The following is a 23,042-nucleotide window of genomic DNA, read 5'->3' as shown; positions in this document are numbered from 1 at the left end:
CATCCCACCACTATTTCTCACTCTCTCCATTTATCTATGTCCCTATTTACCCCCTCAATCTCTCTTTTTCTCTTTTGCTCCTCTCCCTAGATGATGACAGATCAATAGCAGAGGCTCCTTTAATTATTCCCTTTTTCATAATGTGATGGGAGCTGGCAAGAGGCTCAGCGTGTGTCCACTAATAAAGATACAGAGGAGCGTCTGTGTGAGAAGTCATTTGGACAGCGGTAGATATTAGTATTGATTTTCCTAATAGACGTGTTCTACCCTGTAAAAAGAAACCCTGATGCCCCTGATGAGTAATTGCCGAAGCCTTGTGCGCTGACAAGACAGTGTCATACAGCAACATGATGGATTTAGAATCGAACTGTTTAGAAAATGGTCAGTTTTCTGTTGCAGGCCTGCAGCTTAGCGCTGAGGTTGGTCTGAATGTGCTTCTTTGAAGAGCTGAGCTGATTTTCTGAAGCTTCCAACGGCCGGTTTAATCTTAATCGAGATCTTTAGAGTTTCATTTTCTCTCACGCTTGCTCCTCCATTTTTTCCTCTCATTCTCTTTGTTCCTCCACCCTCTTCTCTGGAAATTTAGTGTTTGCGTGTCCCACTTGCTCTCTCTCCTCTGCCTTTTCTTTCTCGCGATGCCTCTCGCCCACTCTCCTGGCTCTTGTTACCCACTTCTTTCTCTTTCTTTCGCTCTCTGCCGCGCACTCTAATCTCCAGCTGGAAGCTTTCCTGGTGTGTTTCCTCTGTCTTCTTCATCTTTCATTGCCAAATATGTTTCCATCTCCGCCCTCTGCCCGCTTTTTTCCTTCCCTCTTATGTGCTGCTGTCCTACTCGTCCCACTCTTGCAGTTTTCTCCTCTGCCTCTTATCCTCTCTTTCCTTAAAAGTGTGACAGGGGTCTTGTAAAACAGTCTGCAGCCATTCCCTCACATGCCTGCAGGGAAACACCAGGCAATTCGGGAGCAATATTGTACACACACAAACACAAAAACAAACACAGTCGCACACACACACACACACACACACACACACACACACACACACACACACACACACACACACACACACAGAGACTCTCACTCTCACTGCTCCACAGACTCTGAAATGATTGCTTGAAGGAGAAACATTTCTGTCAGTGTGTGGAAACAGGCCTGTCAGAGACCGGAGGGAGATAGAGAAGGATAGAGATTTGAGATTGGAACAAGCCGGGAACAGTGTTTGAAACGACAGGAACACTAGGCCGAGACGTTTGCAGAGATTTATAGGGAGAGATGGCCCGATAGAGGTGTATTTGCGTTGGCCGTACGCCTGGAGACAAATTCATAGATAAGAGGGGCGAGAGAGATGGATAGATATGGTTTAAGGCTAAAGATGAAGTAGGGAGCAGTGAAGATAGGGAGAAATCACTTTGATAGCCTGTAAATTCCTATAGGCACAACACAAGCAGTGTGTTGTATAGCAGAGCGAGCTGTGTGTGTGTGTGTGTGTGTGTGTGTGTGTGTGTGTGTGTGTGTGTGTGTGTGTGTGTGTGTGTGTGTGTGTGTGTGTAGCAGGAACTGGTTATGCTACGTTTGGATGCCACTAGAGTCCACAGGGACCTCATCCTATGATCAGCCATTCTTTCTGCCCGCAGTTGGTGCATGTGCAAAATGTATGCGTGTACATATGTGAGCTTCTGTGTGTGTGTAAGCATGTGTGTGTAAGCGTGTGTGTGAGTGTGTGTGGGCAGGGAGAAATCATTGCTCCCCACTGCTGTCCATTCTGTCTCTCTCGCTGTTGTGAAAAAAAATTTTCACAGAAGCAGATTGTAGATTTTTTACTCACCAAACTAAATCTTTCCAGCTGAATCTTCCCTTATGGCTTCCGAACAATCACGCCTCGCTCATTATTCACCATCAGCAGACAAAAAGTGCCCCATATTCGGCGCGGTTGCCACATTTGCAGAAGCGTTATTATGCATGGCGGAGTGGAGAGAAAACGACAGCCTGTCTATTCTCCAGATCGACTCCTGAAACCTCGCCTGCAAATCCTGACATATGTGTCATTTGCAGAAGCCACCGCGACTCTATTACGCATTATGTTTTGCTCATTTGGCGGAAAAAGGAAATTCTGAAATGTTTTCATCTTCTTGATGTCTCTCTGATCACAGCTGACAATGACATTTTTCCATGTTGTGCTCGGGACATCAGCCAGGTCAGTGATGAGAGGGTGAGAGCAGTGATGCTGACACTGCTCTCTCCACTACATGTCTATTTGTGAAGGACAAGTGGAGAAAAACATTGAATCTCTCGTACAGGTGTATATACCTGAAACTAACTCCCAGCACCAGTCCCCTCATTGGTGACAGGTGATAGTATCATGATTGGGTATGAAAGGAGCATCCTGGAAAGGCTCAGTCGTTCACAAGCGAGGATGGAGCGAGATTCATCAAAGCACAGTTCCTTTGTAAATGATTGCATTTTGTTTTTATTCCTGATTTTTACAGCGTACCAACCTTTTTGGAAGCAAGCAAAAACATTTAAATGCTAATTTCCGATGAATGCATTGATTGTTGACATTGACATTTTATTGTGGAAATTCTTTTACATGCTTATATTTGAGGTCATAGTTAAAAGTTACCTTTTTCTGTACTCCATTTTATTGAGAGGTGTTTAAAGACGCTTTACTGCTACTGCTTTGTTTTTACTCAAAGGTAAAACATCATAGTACTTCTTCCCCTGCTCCATCCTTGTAATATATGCTTTGCATGTGTATGCTATGTAAGTACGGTCCGTGTTGGGATTTCTGGTGTGTGCGTGTGCGCAGCTCTTGCAAGCAAGACCACAAACTCCTGCAGTATTATCCGACACTTGTCTTGATCCCTCTATTTCTACCATGTTAGATATCTCATTCTTCTCGCCCCTTGGCTTTTCCTGCTTTTAATCTCTCTCTCTTCTCACATCCTTGACTTGAAGTCTTTTTTGCCTGCCTGCCTGCCTGCCCCCCCCCCCCCCCCCCCCCCCCCCCACACACACACACACACACACTTTCTCTCTCTTTTTATCCATCCCCTGTTAGCCTGTGTGTGTGGGGGTATTATGGATGGATGAACAGGAATGATGGATGGAGGGAATGGAGGTGTTGATGGATTGAAGTGGCCTTTTCATGAGCAAACCGGGATGTTGAGGAAACACGCACAGGGCTCTTCTGAATTTTTGTCAAATGCATGTGTTTTCCCCTCATTCCCTAATTCATATTTCCCTCTCATGTCAATATTTCAGTCTGTATCTTTTTGTAAATTTATCCTCCATCAGAGGAAACCAGATGCATTTAGGTGTGAAATGTAACAGGGCATGTTTGTTGTTTTTTTTCCAGTGTGATTCACAGAGTGTTATCATTTACAAATCAGTGGGTACACTCACATTAATTCATAATTTAATGAATCAACATCCTGGCGTTTTCATACTGAATCACTGATGCTCTGCTCAGGCTCTTGGCTTGCGGGTGAAGGTGGGTGGGAGGGAGGCTACAACCCCTAATGAAAAACAAGGAAATCGGAGGGAGGGAGGGAGGGAGGGAGGGAGGGAGGGAGATAGTGTGTGGGAGAGCGTGGGGAGAAAGAAGGGGAGAGAGAGAGAGAAAGAGAGGAGGAGCACCGTGAGATGGAGTGAGAAAGCATGAAAGGAGGGATGATAGAAAGAGGGTTTCTGCCAAGAGAGGAGGAGGCGAGTGGGAGAGAAAGAGGAGGGTGAGAAGAGGAAAGAGGGTGCTAGTGTGTGTGTGTGTGTGTGTGTGTGTGTGTGTGTGTGCGTGCGTCCTAACCGTCCAAACACGTGACAAAGAGATACAGACTTCAGCATACAGACGCGCTTGTTTCCACGACGCCAAACATGGGGGCTGTGGTGGGTACGCTGACCATGCAGACCAAGCAGAGGAGGCCGTCCAGGGGTGAGGGAACGCATACACAAACATAAACACACACATGCACACATGCACACACACATGCACATGCCTATACCCTCATACACACATAAATGAACATAAACACACCGAGGATTTTCTCTCTTTGTACTGAACGCATGCATGCGCACATGTACACAGTGAAACTTTTATCAGTGTGTTTCATTGTATATTCCTCACACACACACACACACACACACACACACACACACACACACACACACACACACAGACACACACACACACACACACACACACACACACACACACACACACACACACACACACATACATACACAGACACTCCAGTACAAATATACAGCACATGTGCATGAGCTGCACACGAAAGATTAATAACTGCTGGTATTTCAGAAGCTGTATATTTTGTAGTGTGTTTAGATGTGTGTGTGTGTGTGTGTGTGTGTGTGTGTGTGTGTGTGTGTGTGTGTGTCTGGGTGTATGTGTGCCACAGAGAGAGAGCATGAGAGACCAACAGGTGTTCCCCGAGGAAAAGGAGTATCTTTTCAATCTACAAAGTTGTCATGTGATACTGTGTGTGTGTGTGTGTGTGTGTGTGTGTGTGTGTGTGTGTGTGTGTGTGTGTGGATGTGATTGTTGCTGAGCTTATCTTTTTTGACAGAGCAAACCAAGGGAGGAGAGTAAGAGCTTCTTTGACTGTGTTTGAGCCTGTGTGTGTGTGTCGCTGTGTGTGCAGGCGTGCGCGTCGACGCTGGTAAACACACACATGTCGAAGGTATTTGTCACTCTGCTCACACACCACTTTTCCGTCTAGCTGTTACCTTGGAAGCACGGTAGCCATGGCAACAAAAGATGTCAGTTTTGGGGCGGGAGGGGTTGGTGGGGGGTGTGGGCGAGGGGGAGTTTGATGAGATTGGGGTATTCCTAAGTAAGTCAAGGCCACGTGAAAGAGACCGAGATAGTGAGAGATGGAAATATGCAGATGGAGCGAGGAGGGAGATTTTTTATGGAGACCTGTTGCCTGTCAGAAAGGTTTTCCTCCCTCGTTACTCATTCTAATAAGTGCATGTAAACCTCATTGATATAAATCAAACAAATCCAAACTCACTTATCGGGAGATCAGTCCCACACTTAAAATGTCCCCTATTAATAGCGTGCGCTCGTTTAAACTTGTTTGTTGAAGCAGGCTATTATCGCTGTTTCAGTGCAAATTAAACCATACAGGACATTTTCCAAGTGAGTGCATATGGCTCCTTTCATCTTTTAAATATGTTTTTTTTTTCCTTTCTCCACAAGCTCAAACAAACACCTTCTCCCACGGGTGTTTAAAAAAAGGCAAGGCGTAGATTTGTTGCTGTTTTGAATAATGAGGTGGTTGTAGATGCACTCACATTGTGGAAACGTGTGAAATGTGACTCTTCTTGCAAATGAAAGCTATTTTTACCTCCTCAAATGTCCCTATAATGGGCTGTAAAGCTGGAGCTGTTTGGAGGAGGTTGTTTGTAATTCTGGCGTGGTGTTGTGGTACTTCAGCGTCTCTCCCTCTCCTGCTCTGACATGTTCACCGTATGCAGGATTAGTGCAGCGGGGCTTGTATGTGTGCAGCCGCGTTGCAGATAACTTGTTATCCGGGATCGTGACACCGACAGCAACACTGAGGGGGAGACAGCGCACGGCTGTAATATTGTGAGATTACATTGCTACATGATTGATCCTCTGAGCACGAGCTCATCACTGTGTTCTGAAGAAAAAAAAAGAAACGAGGAACGCCTCGCTGCCTTTGCATCCTTAATATTTGCGCGCCTACTTGTCTGGACTGTCTGTTTTCATCAAGGCTGCTTGTTGTTCTCTCATCTTGCTTTGTTTTCTGTCAAGTGTTCAGCTCTTTTCTCCTGACAGCCTCTCTTTGGTGGTTGTGCTCTCCTACCTGTTGTCTTGTCTGCCTGGTTTTTGTCTTGCTGGCTATCTGCTCCTTTCCTCCTCATCTGTTGTGGTGACCTCTCACAGCTCCTCTCTCGAGCAAGATTTCCACCTGCCATTTTTCTCCCCTCCCTGGTGAATCTTCTCCTCTTTTGCTCCCTACAGCAGTGTTGTCTCAGTCTTCTCCCTCGCTCCTTTGCCTCCTCAGTCACTCCTCTGCTGCTCCTCTTATCTTGCTTTCTTTGTGATTTCTGCTGCCTCCCTCCCCACTCTTCAACCTTGTCTTCTTCTACTTGTTTTTTTCCGCCATCTCACATCTTTCACTGCTTCTGCTCCTTCCTCTTCTCCCTGTTGTTTTCCCCTTTTCTCCCTCCCACTCCTTTTCCACGCTTATTTCTCTTTATCTCACTTCTAATTTTCCCCGCCACACTCACACATGCCACCACCTGCTCCTGGCATCCTCATCTTTTCCCTCTCCCTCTCTCTCTCTCTCTCATGCCTCCATTCTTCCTCCCATTTGCTCCCTTTCTCCATCACCCACGCTCCCATTAGCTGGTGTGAGTGCTTATTAAGTCATCTCATCATTCTCCACCCTTGGCATCCAGCAGTGTATGTGTGTGTATGTGTGTGTGTGTGTGTTTGTGTGTGTGTGTGTATGTATGTGTATTTGGCTTTGTGTGTGCATTTGTTTGTGTATTTCAGCACATTCTTAGTCTAGACATGTATTTACTCAAAAATCAATATTGGCATGCTACTATGTGTGTGTAAATGAGCTGTATTTGACTCACTCTTCCAAAACATTTAATCACCAGTGGCACCCTAATATGTGAGGAAGTGACATTTGTGTGTGTGTGTGTGTGTGTGTGTGTCTGTGTGTGTGTGTGTGTGTGTGTGTGTGTGTGTTTGTGCCTTACATACACATAAACACACAACACTGCAGCCACCCTCCAGCACTTCAGTCCTCCTTCACAGGCTGAGGGTTAGTAAGCAAACAGTGTGTGTGTGTGTGTGTGTGTGTGTGTGTGTGTGTGTGTGTGTGTGTGTGTGGGCATGGGAGTGTATATTGTTTTATACACACGGGTGCTTAATAGTTTATCTGTGACCCTTGAAATAATGTGTTCATGTTTGTCTCGTTCGAGGGCGTGCGACTGGATGCATGTGGTGAAGTGTGTGTGTATACATGTGTTTGTGTGTGTTGTCAACCAGAGCAAGTCATTGGACTTTCAGTGAACTGCCCAAAGGCCAGGCAGGGATTGGTCCCGTGTCCACAGGCTTGGATGTTGACTGTGCAAAAACAATGCGTCTCAGAACGAAAGCTCGAATTCACGCCGGGGAACATGATTATGTTGTGCTGCTCTCGCATGGTGTAAATGGGACTGCTGCAGCTAAAATCTATTTTCAAGATACTTCATCCATACCTCCAGGGAGCCCGTGGCCATGAGCTGCTATTTTCCTGGATAGTGCTCTCCACCATTAAAGAGGCCGGTGAGAGCGGGCCCTCTCCGTCGCCGCCTGGACGACAGATTAGGCTAATTCAGATTATGCAAATGTAACACTCTCTGGTAAGGATTACAGGCCACAGTACGAGAAGGAAAGAGAGAACATGGCAGAGAGAGAGGAGAGTTTGGCAGAGTGGAAAAGAGATAAGAAATGGAGGAGAAAGGAGGATTTGGTGGGAAACAGAAGAAAGGAAGCGATGCCGGAGAAATTAGAACTAACACTAAATACCAGAGGCAGCAGCAGCTGGAGGGAAACTAGGAATTAAATCCTGGTTCTGGGCTGGAGGAAATGTGTGCCTACTGATGTAAGAGGTATTTTTGTGACAGGTTGCCGGCTGGGGAAAGTGACAGGCAGTCTTTCTTTGCTGACAGTTCAGGCCACCAGTTAATACTCCAAACAAGCTCTGAAAGAAAAGGGTTCAGGCTTTTGGTCACTGTCAAACTCCACAGCTTATAATAGCTTGTGTAATAAATAGAAGTGAAACTCTCGAGGTGGCTTTCTGGGTTGGGTTTATTGAGGTTATTTTCCTAACCTGCGAAGTTTGCAGACTCAGTTTCGTACAGGTTTCTGCTGTTTGCTATAAAAACTCTGCAATAGTGCACTGCCAAAGCACTCATAAGTGTTAATCTTTTAAAGAAGGTTTCCTGGGCTAGAATCTTAGAATTGGACCTTTGCTTACAAAAGCTTGCATCTCTGACACTGCAGCCAAATTATTTACATTTTCAAAGATGAGAAAAACAGAGTGCTTCCTGTGCACTGGCAGGGGATAGCAGGAGTGAACCATCCACTCTCTAATTTCCATGGATGGATCACTAAACAGGCCAGGCACAGGGCCAGTGGGTCAGGGAGCCCCTGAGCAGGAGCCTGACTTGGCGTCCATGAAAATGTATTAGTCTAGCACCATGGCATACTAATGGTATACTGTTTATCACATTTGGATGTGTGTTCTTTTGCATCCTTTTTTGGATATATTTTATCATTACACATTGCAGAGCATCTTATTGAATCAAAACTGCTGTGTATATAAAATTGCATTACTGTTATTGTATGATAAACATGTGAAACATGTGTCTTTCAAATGCCTTTTTAACACATGCTCCCACCACCATTTGTCATTTTAATCTCTTTGAAGGGTTTAACAATATATAACATGCATCACAAGGTTTTGATGCTATCTTTTAATGCTTTGGTACAGCAGAACTTGTATAATATCAGTGTTAAGGAGTGTCAGTGTGGATAAACGGGAAGCTTTCTCTTTCACTGTACCATGACAGAAATATTACCCACTGGTCACAGTAAGAAGCTGCTAAAGGTTGATTACCTGAATGAACACAATATACACTCAATCATCCTTATCAAGTGATGTTTACACTACCGAGCATCTTTTAAATGTCTGGCAAATTGAATTAAATGCTACTCTTGCCAGTAAATTTAATTTTACCCGGCACTGCTGCAACAGTAAATAGAACAGTAAATAAAGCGAACCTTCAATTGACAACTCTGTGGGACACCTCTTCATAGAGCAGAGCCCCCTGCATCCTGCAAGGCAGCGGCTACACTTCAGCTCATCGGGCAATCACAGCATCTTTTCACATTCACATTAAGACTATAAAGAGTGCCAGGTGGTCACAGCAGAGAGGCGCTACAGAAAATCTTTCGTGTTTATTTCACTGTGATGTTTATATATTGGGAACATTTTATTTTATTATACAAAGAGGACATTTTGTTCTGATTTTCTGAGCATTTTTACGACATGAGTAATCATATCATCTAAATCTGAAGTACCACATGTAATGAAATGTGCAACACATCTTCACATGTGCAACACATCTTCATTAGCTTTGACACTGGTGTCCTCTGCTTTGGTGTCTGCTGCCTCCTGCTGGTACGCTCAGGTTACAGCAGGTTATACACATGCATTGCACATGCAATACAGTATTAAGTCTGCATAGAGTCCACATTACAGATTAGGTTTGATTTTCATAATTACTGATTTACATTAAGTGTTATTTACATTGAAGGGTGAGTTATATTAAAGGTACTGGCATGTTTAGTTAGAAAAGTCACTTTGTGGTAAATTAAGCCCCCTGTTGTTCGGGGATGACTGTGTGTCTTAATGGAGCCAATTAATCAAGTGCTGATCTGCACATGCACAAACACATACACACACATGCACAGGTGCGCACGGTCTCAACACAAGCACATATGGTCACACAGCACAAGGTGAGTATATCATTGTTACAGTGCGCTCAGGTCGGACCCTCGATTTGAAGCCTAGTTCCCAAAGAATGGACACAGTGACTGTAACGGAGGGGGAGTGGGGTTGGTGGGGGGGCACAGAGAGAGAGAGAGAGAGAGTTAGTGAGATGGAGTGAAGGTCAGGATAAAGAGAGGGAGATGCCCCAGGGAATAGAGAAACAGGGGGATAAAAAGACAGAGATAGAGAGAGGCAGGTGAGTACTGAGTTCACTGTAGGAGGAAGCAGGATAGATAGAAAGTTTACGAGATAGAGAATTTAGAGAAACAAGTTTAAAAGTTTACAATACGTTTGCATATTTATGTGAGTTAGAAGTAAAGGGATAAGAAGAGAGTTGGAGGTCAGAGGAAAGAAGAAAGAAATAACCAAAATGGAAAGAGAGCAGCAGAGTGAGAACAGCTTGCACACCTTAGCCATCATTCTGCTGTGCTGTGGGGCCGTCAAAATGCTGCACCTGCTGGGAGTCATCACTGTGGAGGGTGAGTCAGTGCTACATCTGCTATCAGTGTCATCCAGCACTAACCCCATCAGCAACGATGTCAGTCTGTGAGCAAGTTACTGGGAAAAAAGAAATAAAAGATGATTCACGTGGGAGGGCTCGATACATGTGGGCTTCAGCTGCTACTTTCTCAGAAAATCAAAGGAATAAACAAACGGAATAAATGTTACAAGCAGCGTTGAATTCTGAACCGCTGCCATTAACAGCTCATAGTATTGGCTCCCTGTAGAGGGCTTGTTTTTTTGTTTTTTTTTAATCTCTGATGCTTTTGATATTTTAAATCTGCTTTGGCCAACAGTCTCATACATGGTTTGTTTACTGATAGATCTGCTGCAACTGTCAATAATTGCTATTACTAGAAAACTGAGCCTAGTACAGCTACAACTAACTGACATCTCACTGAGCTAATCACTATAATAGATAATTACTTTAAGTAGTATCAAATGGCATCACTTGTGTTCCTCCCACTACTTTATTTTTATAATGTTGTCATTGGTGAAGTCCACCACCAGTAATTTACAATTCTGAAGTTGTTGCCTCCTACATTTTTATTTTTATCAGAATGCCGCAAATAACTTAACATGCATGGCTTTGGTTCAGCTGCATGCATACATATCTTTTGTACATGCTGAAATTTATTTGCCCTGCTGATACTGGTTTCTGCAATAATTTGGATATAAGAGCAAGATGAAAGAGAAATGGGAAAATAATTGCTTTCTGCCCACACAAACAGCTGCATGTGAACGCTTTTCTCTCCGATCAACTGAACTGAAGGAGTAGAAAACAATTTTAAACCTGAATGCTAACTGATCCTGACTCTGGCACTTGTGTTAATTAAGTCAGTGCTGTCTTCTTAAGGATCTTAATGCATGCTAATGTATGCTGATTCAAAACACATTCAAGCGACTGGTGTGACTTTTTCATTATTCTTTATGAGGCAATTTTACTTTGAGATAGGATGTCCTGTGCTGTGGTGGTTTTCAGTGTAAGCATGGAGTGTGACGGTGACTGTGCAGGTGTCATCAAGGTTTTAATGTGGACAATAGAGCGGCAATGATGCCAATCAGAGGAGTGCATACTATTTAACGCTATAGGTTCATGAATGGCTGTAAGACTGTTAGACCAAACCAGAAAAAACAAAAGTAGGTGCAGGCGTGATGCTGATTTACACGTGCAGAGAATTCACAGTTGGATTTGTGTGTGGGATACAGTTTGAAGATAATGCGCATGTGCATCTGATGTAATGTGTTATCTGTGTTGTGTGCGTGCATGTGTGTAATTATGCAGAATACAGTAGGCTACACCTGAAGACTGCTGGGAACAGGGTGTGGATAATCTCACCTTGGGCACAAGTGTGGACGTCCACCCTGCCTGACTGAACTGCCTGACCGATGAAACGAATGGCCTTCAGGGTTTGTGTGTGTGTGTGTGTGTGTGTGTGTGTGTGTGTGTGTGTGTGTGTGTGTGTGTGTGTGTGTGTGTGTGTGAGGCAACGGACAGGAGTTATATAAAGAGAGCCTGCATATGTAATAATGCAGCTTTAATGTAGAAAAATTAGTGGGCACAGTGTAATAAGGTTTTGCTGGATAACATAATGGATTATTTTCTTTTATGTTGACTATTCCAGTGTAAAATTAGTGGCATTATGTTTTGCTTGTCATTACAGAGTATCTACCGTGCTGTATTTGAGGGACAAATTGAGACTTAGTAGTTCAAAGGGATGTAACATCACAGCTGACATTTAGATTCAGACTCACTTTGGCTCTTAAACCATGATGGGAACACTTCTTTGAAGTTATTTACGTGGAAAGGCCTGCAGATGTTAAGTGGGAGCACTGGATGCCGAATCTAACAAGGCGAGGCTGTTGACTGGGGTTTAATTTAGCAGTGAGGGGACGTTGTCTTTGCCTGGCACAATGAAAACGCTGACCTGGTACCCATGATTCACAGAGAGAGTGCCACTGAAGAGGTGTTGGTGTAATGAAGCTTTACAAAGTGCTAATGGTTTGGCCATACAGATAAAAATGCTTCTATTTCAAAACTGTTGATGTTTCAAAATCTGGATTGCCAAGGACAGCGTGAACGTTGCACTCAGCGACACTTTGTTAAAGCGGAGAGGGAGCTCTTAAAAATGCTTCAGCTCACTTGTTGTGGGCTTTGTGGACTGCTGTGATGACTGTACTTTACATGTAAATGCTAAGAAGACAGAGGAAATTGCACTTGATCACCGTGCAGCTCTTTGGATGTGAAGTCTAGACTGACACAAGGTCTAAATGTGTGCACATGTATTTGCCAGAGAGTCCACCAGCCTATCCTCCAAAACATTCATATTACGAGGACGTATTAGATCAATGCGCCTTACTATCTTACTCCTTAACCACCTTTTTTTTTTTTTTTTTTTTTTGGTCTAGCATTTTAATAGTGTTCATTATGACCACTTTATCATATTCTGAATTTTTATTACTATTTCTATTAAATTATGCGCAGTTATAACAGTATGCATAATTATTACATTGTAGATTGCTTCGGGGAGTATGTGCGCACTCGTTCAAGTGTTGAGATGAGTGTCTGAGATGGAGAGAGGGGAGGTGTCATGTTCACCTATAGGCACTGTGAGCCTGGGCGTGTGTGTATGTGTGTGTGCAGTCTCAGAGTCAGTGGTTTGTCCTCTCTCCCCTCCCCTCCAGCGAGGAGAGTAATGAGTTGTTAATCAAAGGGCCAGTGAGAGGAGGAACATGGAGCTGTTAGACTGTCCTCTACCCCTCATCGTCTCTCCTCTCCACACTTTCCCTTTTATATTTCTGCCTAATAGAATAAAAAAAAATTATTCAAACTTGACGTGTGCAGATTATTTCACTGCGGCACTGTGTCCGCTTTCCTGACCATGTATCCACTGCCTTCTTTTTACTTGGGTAATCAATCCTTCCTTTCGTTTGCTTTCTCACTCTTTATTACTTAACTTATGAGTTAAATAATGTTGCGTTTATGTGTGTGCGTTCCTCCAGACAAAGCTGACGATGACTTGGAGATGACCATGGTGTGCCATCGACCGGAGGGCCTCGACCAGCTAGAAGCTCAGACCAACTTCAGCAAAAGAGAGCTCCAAGTGCTCTACAGGGGCTTTAAGAATGTAGGTGACGGTGCAGGTGCACTCCTCTCAGCAAAATTTAATGTTATTGTATTTGTTTGTGAATGAAAGAATTTACTAAACAGCTTCAATCCTTCATTCTCATCCCGGCTTGTGTCGTAACCCAGGATAAACCTATTGCTGCCTCAATATTCTGTAAGGGTTCACACAATGTGAAAATCCATCATCTCTGTCTCTAAACTAATCAAATGAGAGTGTCATGACAAAAAATGACTTTTTTGCACTTCGCTATTATTATTCATTACACACATAGGCCCGCAATGCACATGCGTTGGTGAAGAGGTTTCAGATCGAGGAGGCTGCTGCATAGTCACTGCTCAAGCCATTTAGGGGTTCAGTGCCTTGTTCAAGGCCACCTTGGTGGCGCACAGAAAGTTGAACCTTCATGTAACCTTGCTGAAGATCTATTTTGGTTGAAATCCCTAAATGAAGACTATGAATGTAATAAATGCTACAGTATTAGAACAGAATAAGGTATCACAAAGGGACAGATGGATGATTTTAGCGTCTGTTTTAGCTTTCACCTTAATTAAAGCTCTATGTAATGATTTGCTCAACAGTGACACCCTGGACAGAAGGTCAGAGTTTGCAACTGCAGTCTGTTGCACTTTGGTTGATAATACACCTTCAATCACACTGAGGTTTAACCAATCGCCAGGCTCTCATCCTAATTTATTCCATCACACTCCCTCTGTCTGTTAAACCCTCGCTCAGTCTCTCTTTTTGACCTGTCAGTATCAAAGTCTATCTCCCACCCTCTCACCCTCTCTTCTTAACTCCCCCCTTTCTCTCCAGGAGTGTCCCAGTGGTGTCGTAAATGAGGAGACTTTCAAGCAAATATACTCCCAGTTCTTCCCACATGGAGGTAAAGAGAGACTGTGTGTTGTGCTGTTTGCGTCTTTGTCTCTGTCATGTTTCTACCCCGTGTTTTCTTCTTCTTCTCCTGCAGATGCCAGCACCTACGCACATTTCCTCTTCAATGCATTTGACTCAGCACATACCGGCTCCATAAAGTTTGAGGTTTGCTTCATTAATGCATTTTGCACACTCACTCGGTTATGAGGAGTTCCTACTCAAATAGTATTTTTTCATTCTGTCCTTTTTCTCTCGTGCAGGACTTTGTGACAGCTCTATCCATCCTGCTGAGGGGCTCCGTCACAGAGAAGCTCCAGTGGACCTTCAACCTGTACGACATCAACAGAGACGGATACATCAACAAAGAGGTGTGTGTTTGTGGATGTGTTCGAGCTTGACCTTCATTATTTTTCCAGATGTGACGATATGCACTGTGTGTTTGTATTCTTATGTTAATCTCACACTTCACGTCTCATCTGTGTGTGTGTGTGTGTGTGTGTGTGTGTGTCCTTCTGTTGTGTTTCACAGGAGATGACAGACATCGTCAGAGCCATATATGACATGATGGGGAAGTACACTTACCCTGTGTTGAAAACTGACGCACCCAAACAGCATGTGGATGCCTTTTTTCAGGTAACAACACCCGAGTCCTTTATTTAAGTGTCATAAAAACCCAACAACAGAAATATTGATTGATAATGCAGTGATGGATCAGTCACACACATGGTTTAAATTTCAAGAAGCAGCAACAGCAGCAAAAAAACAACTGGTAGTTTGGATGAGCAGCGATACCCACCATGGATAAAGAGCAAGTAAAGAGAGGGAAACAAACTGAAGCTGAGGAGGTGATTTATGAGAAGTGTAACACAGCAAAGAGCGCAGAAAAATAGAGAAGTTACCAAATGACAGTGAGTTCAGAGAATAAGCCACAGTAGAGGAAGTCTTCAGATCCTGTGTTTTAAGATCCGCTGTGTGGGATTTGGGAGGATCTATTGACAGAAATGAAATACAATATTCAGAATTATGTTTTCATTATGAATAATCACGGCAGGTAGTGCATGTGCCTCACAGCAAGAAGGTCGTCAGTTTGATCCCCGGGTCGGGCCTTTCTGTGTGAAGTTTGTATGTTCTTCCCGTGCATGCGTGGGTTCTCTCCAGGTACTCCGGCTTCCTCCCACAGACCAAAAACATGCTCATTAGGTTAATTGGTGACTCTAAAATTGCCCCTAGGTGTGAGTGTGAGCGTGAATGATTGTTTGTTTGTATATGTTTCCCTGCGATCGACTGGCAACCGGTTCAGGGTGTACCCCACCTCTCGCCTATTGACAGCTGGGATAGGCTCCAGCCCCCCTGCAACCCCAAAAAGGGATAGTCGGGTATAGACAATGGATGGATGAATAATCACCTGAAAATAAGAATTGTGTCGACATTACCTCAGAATGAGCTCTTTATATCTACAGACGGAGCGAGTCCTCTTCCACAGGGTCCAACATGTCGCAGCGCCATGTTTCTACAGTAGCCCAGAACAGACAAAACACAGACTCCTTTCACTTTTTTTTTTTTTTTTTTTTTTAGCATTTTTAGCATCCACCATAAATTCTCTTGCACACTTGGAAAAGGGAGGGGTGTTCAGTTGGTCGCAATCTGCAACCTCACCACTAGGTGTCGCTTAATCCTGCACTCTGGTCCTTTAAGTCAAAGTACTAATGCCACACTTGAAGTACTCCTTTATAAGTAAAAGTCTTGCATTCCAAACCTGTGTTAAATTAAGGTATGTTAGTGTTATCAGCAAATTTGCAGAAAAGTTATGCAGAAATCATGCAGTAAAACAGTGCCGGTCAGTGTTTTACTGTTACACCTTTATGTGATTTATAGTATTATTCTGGTTCAACCTGCTGTTTAAGGTTGTGCTAATTTGAATTTATTTATATTGCTTGGTGGTTTAATCTACAGCAGTAAAACATATTATATAAGACCATTGCAGTTGGTGTCCCGAGAGAGTCACATATTTCTACAAAGTCCATTTTTCACGAGATCAGAAAAAAAGCCCCGTTTTCAGCTTTGCGACATTTTCCAGCTAATCCAAGTGTTTTCATATGGTTTATTTGTCTTAAGAAGTAGATTTTTTTTCAGACCATAAAGGAGCACTTAATCCTTTAGAAAATCAAAATCCCTAAATTTGGACATACATGGTTTTCACCAGACAGCAAGAGTATGAAATATTCTAATAATTCTATTAATTGTAGTAATTTAGATACTGCATGTGTATCAATGGCTGATACCTTAACATCTTCCCTGGCACACCTTGAACAGAAGGCTTGACAGTGTGTCCTTTGCTCTCCACAGAAAATGGATAAAAACAGAGATGGTGTGGTCACACTTGATGAATTCATCCTGTCTTGTCAAGAGGTACTTTTTTTTTTTTTTTCTTTAAGCTCTCCTGACAATTCCTTTAACTTGGCGATAGGCCTTTTCCACCAAGGACATTTTGACAAGTCACAGTAGGAAAAGCACAGGCGTAAATTAAAAAATGAATTACACTCATAGAACAGAACCATCTAATAATGTTATTATTACATAGTCAAAATGTCTGCTGCTACTGTAGCTTTTTGCAAACTCAAGGAATTTTGCTCACTATTTGCAAAAGAAAAGGCCTCACTGTACGGCCTATTGATCATGATCTTTGCAACCTTTCATATCAAGGTGTTTATCTGAAGAGAGATCACTGACTAACATTTTACAGGCATTCACTGCCCCCTAGTGGCCAGTAAAATGAATTAAATCGTGATGTTGAATGACTTTCTCCTCTCTGTCAGCTTCTTCATTTTCGATCTTCTTTCCACAGGATGAAAACATCATGAGGTCTCTACAGCTCTTTGAGAATGTCATCTAGACAACAGAGACGCTGCAACAAGACGAAAGCAGAGAGGGAGAGGAGAGGAGAGAACAAAGGCGGAGGAGAAGGAGGGATGAACACAGTGTGGCTTGCAGATGAAACAGAACAAAGACCTTGACAATCTGTGTCGGACGGTTACCACAGAACTTCATGGAAGGCGTCTTGCTGTAACAAACCCCTGGTTTTGGAAAATGACAATAAGACTGAAACCCTTCATTTGACCTTTCTGTGACCATTTACCTCCGTCTCCGTCTCCCTTGTTTGATGCTGACATCACGGTTGCTGCCACCTGGGACATTGTGTAAATACCGATTCTCTCACATTTGGTCAAGTGCTTTTCTGATATATGTAAATTGAACCACATTATCAAGCATTCCTAAAAGCAGCTTAGCAGTGAGATCAAACAAATGCAAACTTTGTGCATTACATGCTCAAATAACAGCTGTTTTCATCCTAAATTTCGGTGTGAGCACAACAAATGTGAGCAATATTGTGAAACATGCAAGACAGAGGCCTGTGGCGTATTTAGCGTAGGCCTGTATGTGCCATGAAAAAACTTGGCGGCAATATACTCTTGCTAAGTGCATAAATTTGGGAAGCCACGGTCTGGGTGCAGCATCTCATGGACCCATCTGTTCACAGACGTCCACTGAATTCAGACGCAGGTCTGCAGAGCTGAATTTGACCTCAGCCAGCTTGCGGCAGTCTTATGTCTCGTGACGGCTTCTTCAAAAGCCCTCTTTACTCCTACTGTGTGTGTTCCAGTGGTGTCGGTCAGTGTTTCAGTGTTGTAACGACTCGACTGTAGATATTTAACCGTTGAATCTGTGGCTTCTTCTCGCTGTATGGAGTCATTCACGTCTTGTATGTGTGTTTCTGATTCTATCTGTCTATCTTTCTGTCGAGATGGATATAACTATAATTATTCTACCTTCAATGAAAAGTCCATTTAGAGGTTCCCTGGCACACAGACGCAGACAGATACAGGGACGTGCATGTGTTTGTGTGTGTGGTGTCCTGATGTAAAGTTTCTGTTTGCCTGAATAAAAAGTAGTGTCATTTTTTTAGCATGTATCTTGTGGACTTCAGTCCAGCTCAACTGACAGTGTTTCTGCTCGAGTGGAGAGTTTTGGCGTCAGTCCTGTCTGTTTAGAAAAAATACGTCGACTCAGAGCGACCAAACCTTTCACTGTGAGGGAGAGACAGAGGAGAGAAGCTAGAGGGAGGGATTGTGGAGAAAGAATGGAGGGAGACAAAGACGAGAGAATAAGACAGAGGACGGGAGAGACCTTTTCACTGAAGGAATGGAAGCCATGTTTCAAACAAGAGCCATCGTTTTGAAGATTGAGCAGGACAAAAAACACAGATTTATAAGTGATTTACTGTCATTCCTACTCACTGTGCTGCCAATAATCTCAGTGAGATGCAGCTCATCTCAAAGGTACCCAGACACACGTCCAGATAGACGGCAGACAGGAAGACAAACAGATAGACAGCCTAAAACTGTCAGAAGGAAACCCATGTGTGTATTGAAATATTGTATAAAATCATTATATTTATCAATAAACTTTTCAAGAAACAAAATTCACGTGTGCTTTCTTTTTTTTTTTTACCTTGTTGCTCCATAACTTTTTCCTTTTCATAGCTTAGAATTACTACGTATTAAAACCTTAAAATCATTTTTCATAGCGCCATAAAAAGCACAAGCAAAGAAAAAAAAAAGAGTCACAAGAACGGTTTATACTGTTATTTACACATATACAGTGAAAGTACAAAAAGAGTTGTACATTTGCGCCTTGATCCCAGAGGACACGGCCCACAAATAAAGCAAGATAATGTGCATATGGAAAAACGTCACCATCATCAATGAACATGCATCACTCCCTTTATTACCCAACTTACAGCCTCTTTCATATTTTCTTCACTTCTCCCCCCGCTAGTCCTGCCATCTATTTTCCTTTTATTACTGCTCACAAAAACATTTCCCCCATAATGTAACATTTTGGGCACCGTTTTCTCAGGTTATGGTGGCACACCACACCTGCGTAAGCACAGGGATTGTGTAGTCGGAGTGGGTGTATTTATAAATGAGACTGGAAGAAGAAAAATCCCTGAACCAGCTTTTATCTGGATTTCTGTGAAGACATTTTTGTTTTTAATTTTGGGAGATTCATTTAAAACCCAGAAACACATTTTTTATGCAAATACTGCATTGTATAGGTGCTGGGGTGAAGGCCATGCCTTTATCTGGCCCTTCAAAGTGTAGGAAAGTCTGATTGTGTCAGATCATATTAAATTACATGCTGTATGCTTTTTATTTTGACCCTTCTGTGCCACTGTTTTTGCTTTTTGTAATACTTGCTGGCTTAATTTCCCCAGTGTGGGATCTATAAAGTCTTATCTTATTAAGTAGATGGTGGAGTTGAAAGAAAATACCTTCAGAAAACACTCATGTTGGGTCATTGTGGAGAATTAATTGCCTCTTTCAGGTCTAATGGGGCAAATGTCTTTCTGCGTCTTATTCTAATAAAGAGAATAAGTACAAGCATAACAAGGACGATCACAGGGTGACAAGAAATTTTAATGACAAGTTCTGTTTGCTTTTTGGATCTGAAAGAGTCTTATTGTTCCCAAGTACAGAGCTGCAAGATTTATTCCAAGAAAGTTCTGCTTTTTGAGGCATCACTCACCATCATTTCAGGTCCATTTTCACAACCATCCACACCGCAGGCTGTGACCCGTTCTTCGGTTTTTCTGGTCCAACATTTTTTTCTCTCCATTTCATGGATCAAAGTTAGTCCCACTGTCCTCATGAAGGCCTAATTGAATTTATCTATTCTCCCAGGGATAATAGATGATGCTTATTGATTAGATTGAGTGGTGTCTTGTCTCTATTCCCTGTCCTCGGCCCAGGGTTGGAGGTTCTGCAGGGCATACAGGGAGGAGTTATGGGCGCACAGTGGATCCGACACCGCTGATTCGCTGAGGGACTTCTGGAGGGCGGACTGCTGCAGCTGCAGGATGAGGCGATTGGCCTGCTGACGCTCCGCCTCCCTCTCCTCCGCTGTCTGTCTCCTGAAAGAAGACAGGAGTAAAAAAAAATTAAAACACTGATAAATACATACATATATAAATAAAAAAAGTTTGGTTTTGTATGATTTAAGGACAGAAGACGAGAGTCAGCAGGTGAGTTCTTAATATAAAATAAAAGGATGTCTAGAGCGAGGATGAAGGTTTGTCTCAAGCATGAAAAATAAAGACATTTTAAAAAAAGATGTCTGACTTCCAGGGATAATTTGTAAATTTTGGATATTTTAAAAATATACTTTAGGCTACATATTTTGTATGAATTGTAGGAGAATAACAAGGTAGGAAAATGCAGATTAAACCGTATTAAAGCTGAAATATTTGGTTTGCTGCTGTTTCTGTTTGGCCTGCGGTTTTTCTCTTCCGTGTCGGGGTCAAATCACAGGAAATTGCGCGAAGGGTCACCTGCTAAACGAGGAAACTTTGATTTCAGAGATGGACACCTGAAACATATGTGTCCGAGTTTCCACTGGTGAACTGTGGTGAAATGCGGTCACAAACGTATTTAGAGACTAGGATAAGACATGTCATACCAACCTCCACTTGGTCCTGCGGTTCTGGAACCAGGTTTTGACCTGTGCGTCTGTCATCTTCAGACTCTTTGCCAGGGCGGCCCGCTCGGCGCTGGCCAGGTACTTCTGCCGGTGGAAGCGCTTCTCCAGCTCGCAGATCTGAACTCTGGAGAAGGACGTGCGGGGCTTTTTCCGTTTGGGCGGTGTCCGGTTCTGGTAGGGGTGTCCTATCCGCCGCGTAACGGCGAACGGCACCAGAGCCGCTGCAGATGGAAGAGAGAGACACACCGGTGAGTGGAAGATGAGGTTTTATACAGCACCAAACAGACTAATTCACTCCCCACTCTGTATGGAAATTCAAGGCCATATATCACATATATCTGCCCTGTTTGACAACAATTCCCTGTTTAGACTGTGTAAGCCTTGTGTGAAATATTGGAGATGAAATTTATTGTGAAAGATGAGTCTGGTCAAAGGATTGGGGAGAGTGCAATTCTAAAAAAAATGGATAAATACTCATCTTAAAGTTGTTTGGCCTTAGATTATTCTCCGTACTGGTAATTACAGAGAGGACAGCAGGCCTATTGGCCTATTTATCTTTTCTTGTATTATAGGCCTTTGCTAATAACGGCTCCTGTTAATCTTCAGTAAAACGGGCTGCACGGCTGCTGTGAGAAAATATTTTAAACCAGTTTTTATCCGCCTATTCTACACTTTAACTTTCTCTATCTATTTGTCAAAGAAAAAACGAGAACTAAATATTCCACCCTTTATTATTTTAAACAGTTTGTTTGCTTTTTTTAATCGTTTATTAATTATTTGACAGCCTAACAGGTCAGTTTATTCTTATTTATCTTCACTGCAGCTATTAATATCATTTTAGTTCATTTTCACTGCAGTAATAAATTATGACAGGCTATGCTGGTGCTGTTTCCTTATTTACAAACATTGTGATTGTGCGTCAGTGGATTCGTTCTGCTTATCTGCATTATGAAATAAACTTCTAAAAAAACAGAAATTAAAGGAGGAAGTCAGGAACGCAGACACAAGGCGTTTAGTAATAATCTGTAAATGTAGTGTACTCCATTATTTAAAAACAAAAAACGTGTATCCTGTTGTATGTTTTCCTCCTTTTTCAGCTGTTTAAATAATGAAAACAGTTCAGTTGGCTGCATGTAAATACCCTTTGCTGATATTGTTGTTTTTATATTGTGTCTGGTTACGTAAATGTTAGTTTAATTTATTTATTTATTTTTAGTTTTCAGCAGCAGCTAGTCTCGTAACATTTTAAACATAATAAAATATTAATGAGGGGAACCCATTAGGTCTAACAGCTGGCCTACCTGATATTCTGTCCTTGGCAAACCTGTTCCCTATCCAGGGGAAGCACAGTCCTCCAAACCCAGGGACTGCGCTCTGCACGGGGGCCGGGGGTCCCGGAGCTGTCATGGGTCTGTGGGCCGGGACTCGAATCACTCCCCGGCTGCCCAGACTCCTGCTCTCCCCGTATGAAGCAGAAGCCTCCACCGGAGGCATTATACCGGAGAGGGAGATAGACAGCGCGGTGTATGAGGGCGCGCTGGCCCCGGTCGGGCTTCCTAAACTGTAATAACCGTCCCCGTTGCTTAAATCGGATCCAGTTTGTCTTCCAGCCGTGCGCCCGCTTTCTGGCTCTGTACCGCCTCCCAGGATCTGGTCGATGCCGAAGCTGATGGGCTCGTGATGGGCTGGTTTGGGAGGAGGGCTCGGCGCGCTGGGTGCTTGCTCCATCCCCGTCGCTGTGTGGCAAAAAGCAATGAAAAAAACCGAACGAGATGTTTTCAGGGAAATTCACAGCAGGGTCAAACTGTACCAAAAGTCATCGCGAGTAGTGTCTCCATCGCTGTCCAGCCGTCTGCCCAGAATCCAGCGTGTCCGTGTCTCTAACAGGCCTCTTTCAGAGGACTGGGTCCTCTCTACAGGCTGTGGTGAAAGTTTGATGGGCGTTTGGAGAGATGTGACGCTCTGTCCTCCTCTCAGCGCGTCAAAACGCTCCGTCTAGCAGCTCCGTCCTCCTCCATCCCTCTCCACCATTCATTGGCTGGCACCAGAATGACTGATTGAATGTTAATGGGGGTAGGCCCACGATTTGGCACAATAACCAAGGTTTCCCATAACCACTCTCCCATATATATATATATATATATATATATATATATATATATATATATATATATATATATATATATATATATATATATATATATGGAGAGCGAAGAGCAAGCGACAACTTCATGGAAATTTAAATGGGATATGTAAAACAAATCGCATCGGGGATCACTGAAGATCAATATTCTTTATGCTTCTTTGGTGACGAACATCTAATGTTTTACCGCTTCAACCAAACGGTGTTTTGTCAGTCATCTGTCAGTGTTCCCCTCGCCCCCATAAGAGTGTTCACTGTAAACGCG

General features: G+C 43.1%; 2 protein-coding genes across 5 annotated transcripts in view; one reads left to right on the top strand and one right to left on the bottom strand.

The window, feature by feature from the left end:
• LOC139331118 (A-type potassium channel modulatory protein KCNIP1) overlaps positions 1-18,566 on the top strand; it is a 38,776-nt gene extending 20,210 nt beyond the window's left edge. For 2 of the 4 annotated variants that reach the window (XM_070962449.1, XM_070962450.1), the window contains exons 2-8: positions 13,100-13,224; positions 14,038-14,107; positions 14,192-14,262; positions 14,358-14,465; positions 14,626-14,730; positions 16,444-16,506; positions 16,943-18,566. In XM_070962449.1, the coding sequence (XP_070818550.1) occupies positions 13,100-13,224; positions 14,038-14,107; positions 14,192-14,262; positions 14,358-14,465; positions 14,626-14,730; positions 16,444-16,506; positions 16,943-16,990 (590 nt within the window). In that variant the 3' untranslated portion in view covers positions 16,991-18,566. Of the gene's footprint in view, positions 1-3,598; positions 3,928-13,099; positions 13,225-14,037; positions 14,263-14,357; positions 14,466-14,625; positions 14,731-16,443; positions 16,507-16,942 lie in introns of those variants that run through there. The other 2 variants (XM_070962451.1, XM_070962448.1) reach the window with 2 other exon arrangements.
• Positions 18,567-18,588: 22 nt separating this feature from the next.
• Positions 18,589-22,617, bottom strand: tlx3b (T cell leukemia homeobox 3b). The gene is made up of 4 exons (XM_070962447.1): positions 22,445-22,617; positions 21,936-22,370; positions 20,618-20,855; positions 18,589-20,068 (listed from the first exon to the last, which is right to left on the bottom strand). The coding sequence occupies exons 1-4, from the start codon at positions 22,470-22,472 to the stop codon at positions 19,885-19,887; spliced, it is 885 nt and encodes a 294-aa protein (XP_070818548.1). The 5' UTR covers positions 22,473-22,617; the 3' UTR covers positions 18,589-19,884.
• Positions 22,618-23,042: the final 425 nt, after the last annotated feature.

The sequence above is a fragment of the Chaetodon trifascialis genome, chromosome 5 (genome assembly GCF_039877785.1).
Source record: "Chaetodon trifascialis isolate fChaTrf1 chromosome 5, fChaTrf1.hap1, whole genome shotgun sequence".
NCBI classification, from domain to species: Eukaryota; Metazoa; Chordata; class Actinopteri; order Chaetodontiformes; family Chaetodontidae; genus Chaetodon; species Chaetodon trifascialis.
Note: the sequence above shows the minus strand (reverse complement) of the source record. Positions and strands in the feature narration are given on the sequence as shown.

Bases quoted from the DNA above. Each gene is read 5' to 3' on its own strand.
- tlx3b (XM_070962447.1), bottom strand. From the start codon at position 22,472: ATGGAGACACTACTCGCGATGACTTTTG. The intron at 20,856-21,935 runs GTAGGCCAGCTG...TTCCATCTGCAG, and splicing joins TGCCAAGGACAGAATATCAG to CGGCTCTGGTGCCGTTCGCC. The intron at 20,069-20,617 runs GTTGGTATGACA...GTCTTCTTTCAG, and splicing joins AACCGCAGGACCAAGTGGAG to GAGACAGACAGCGGAGGAGA.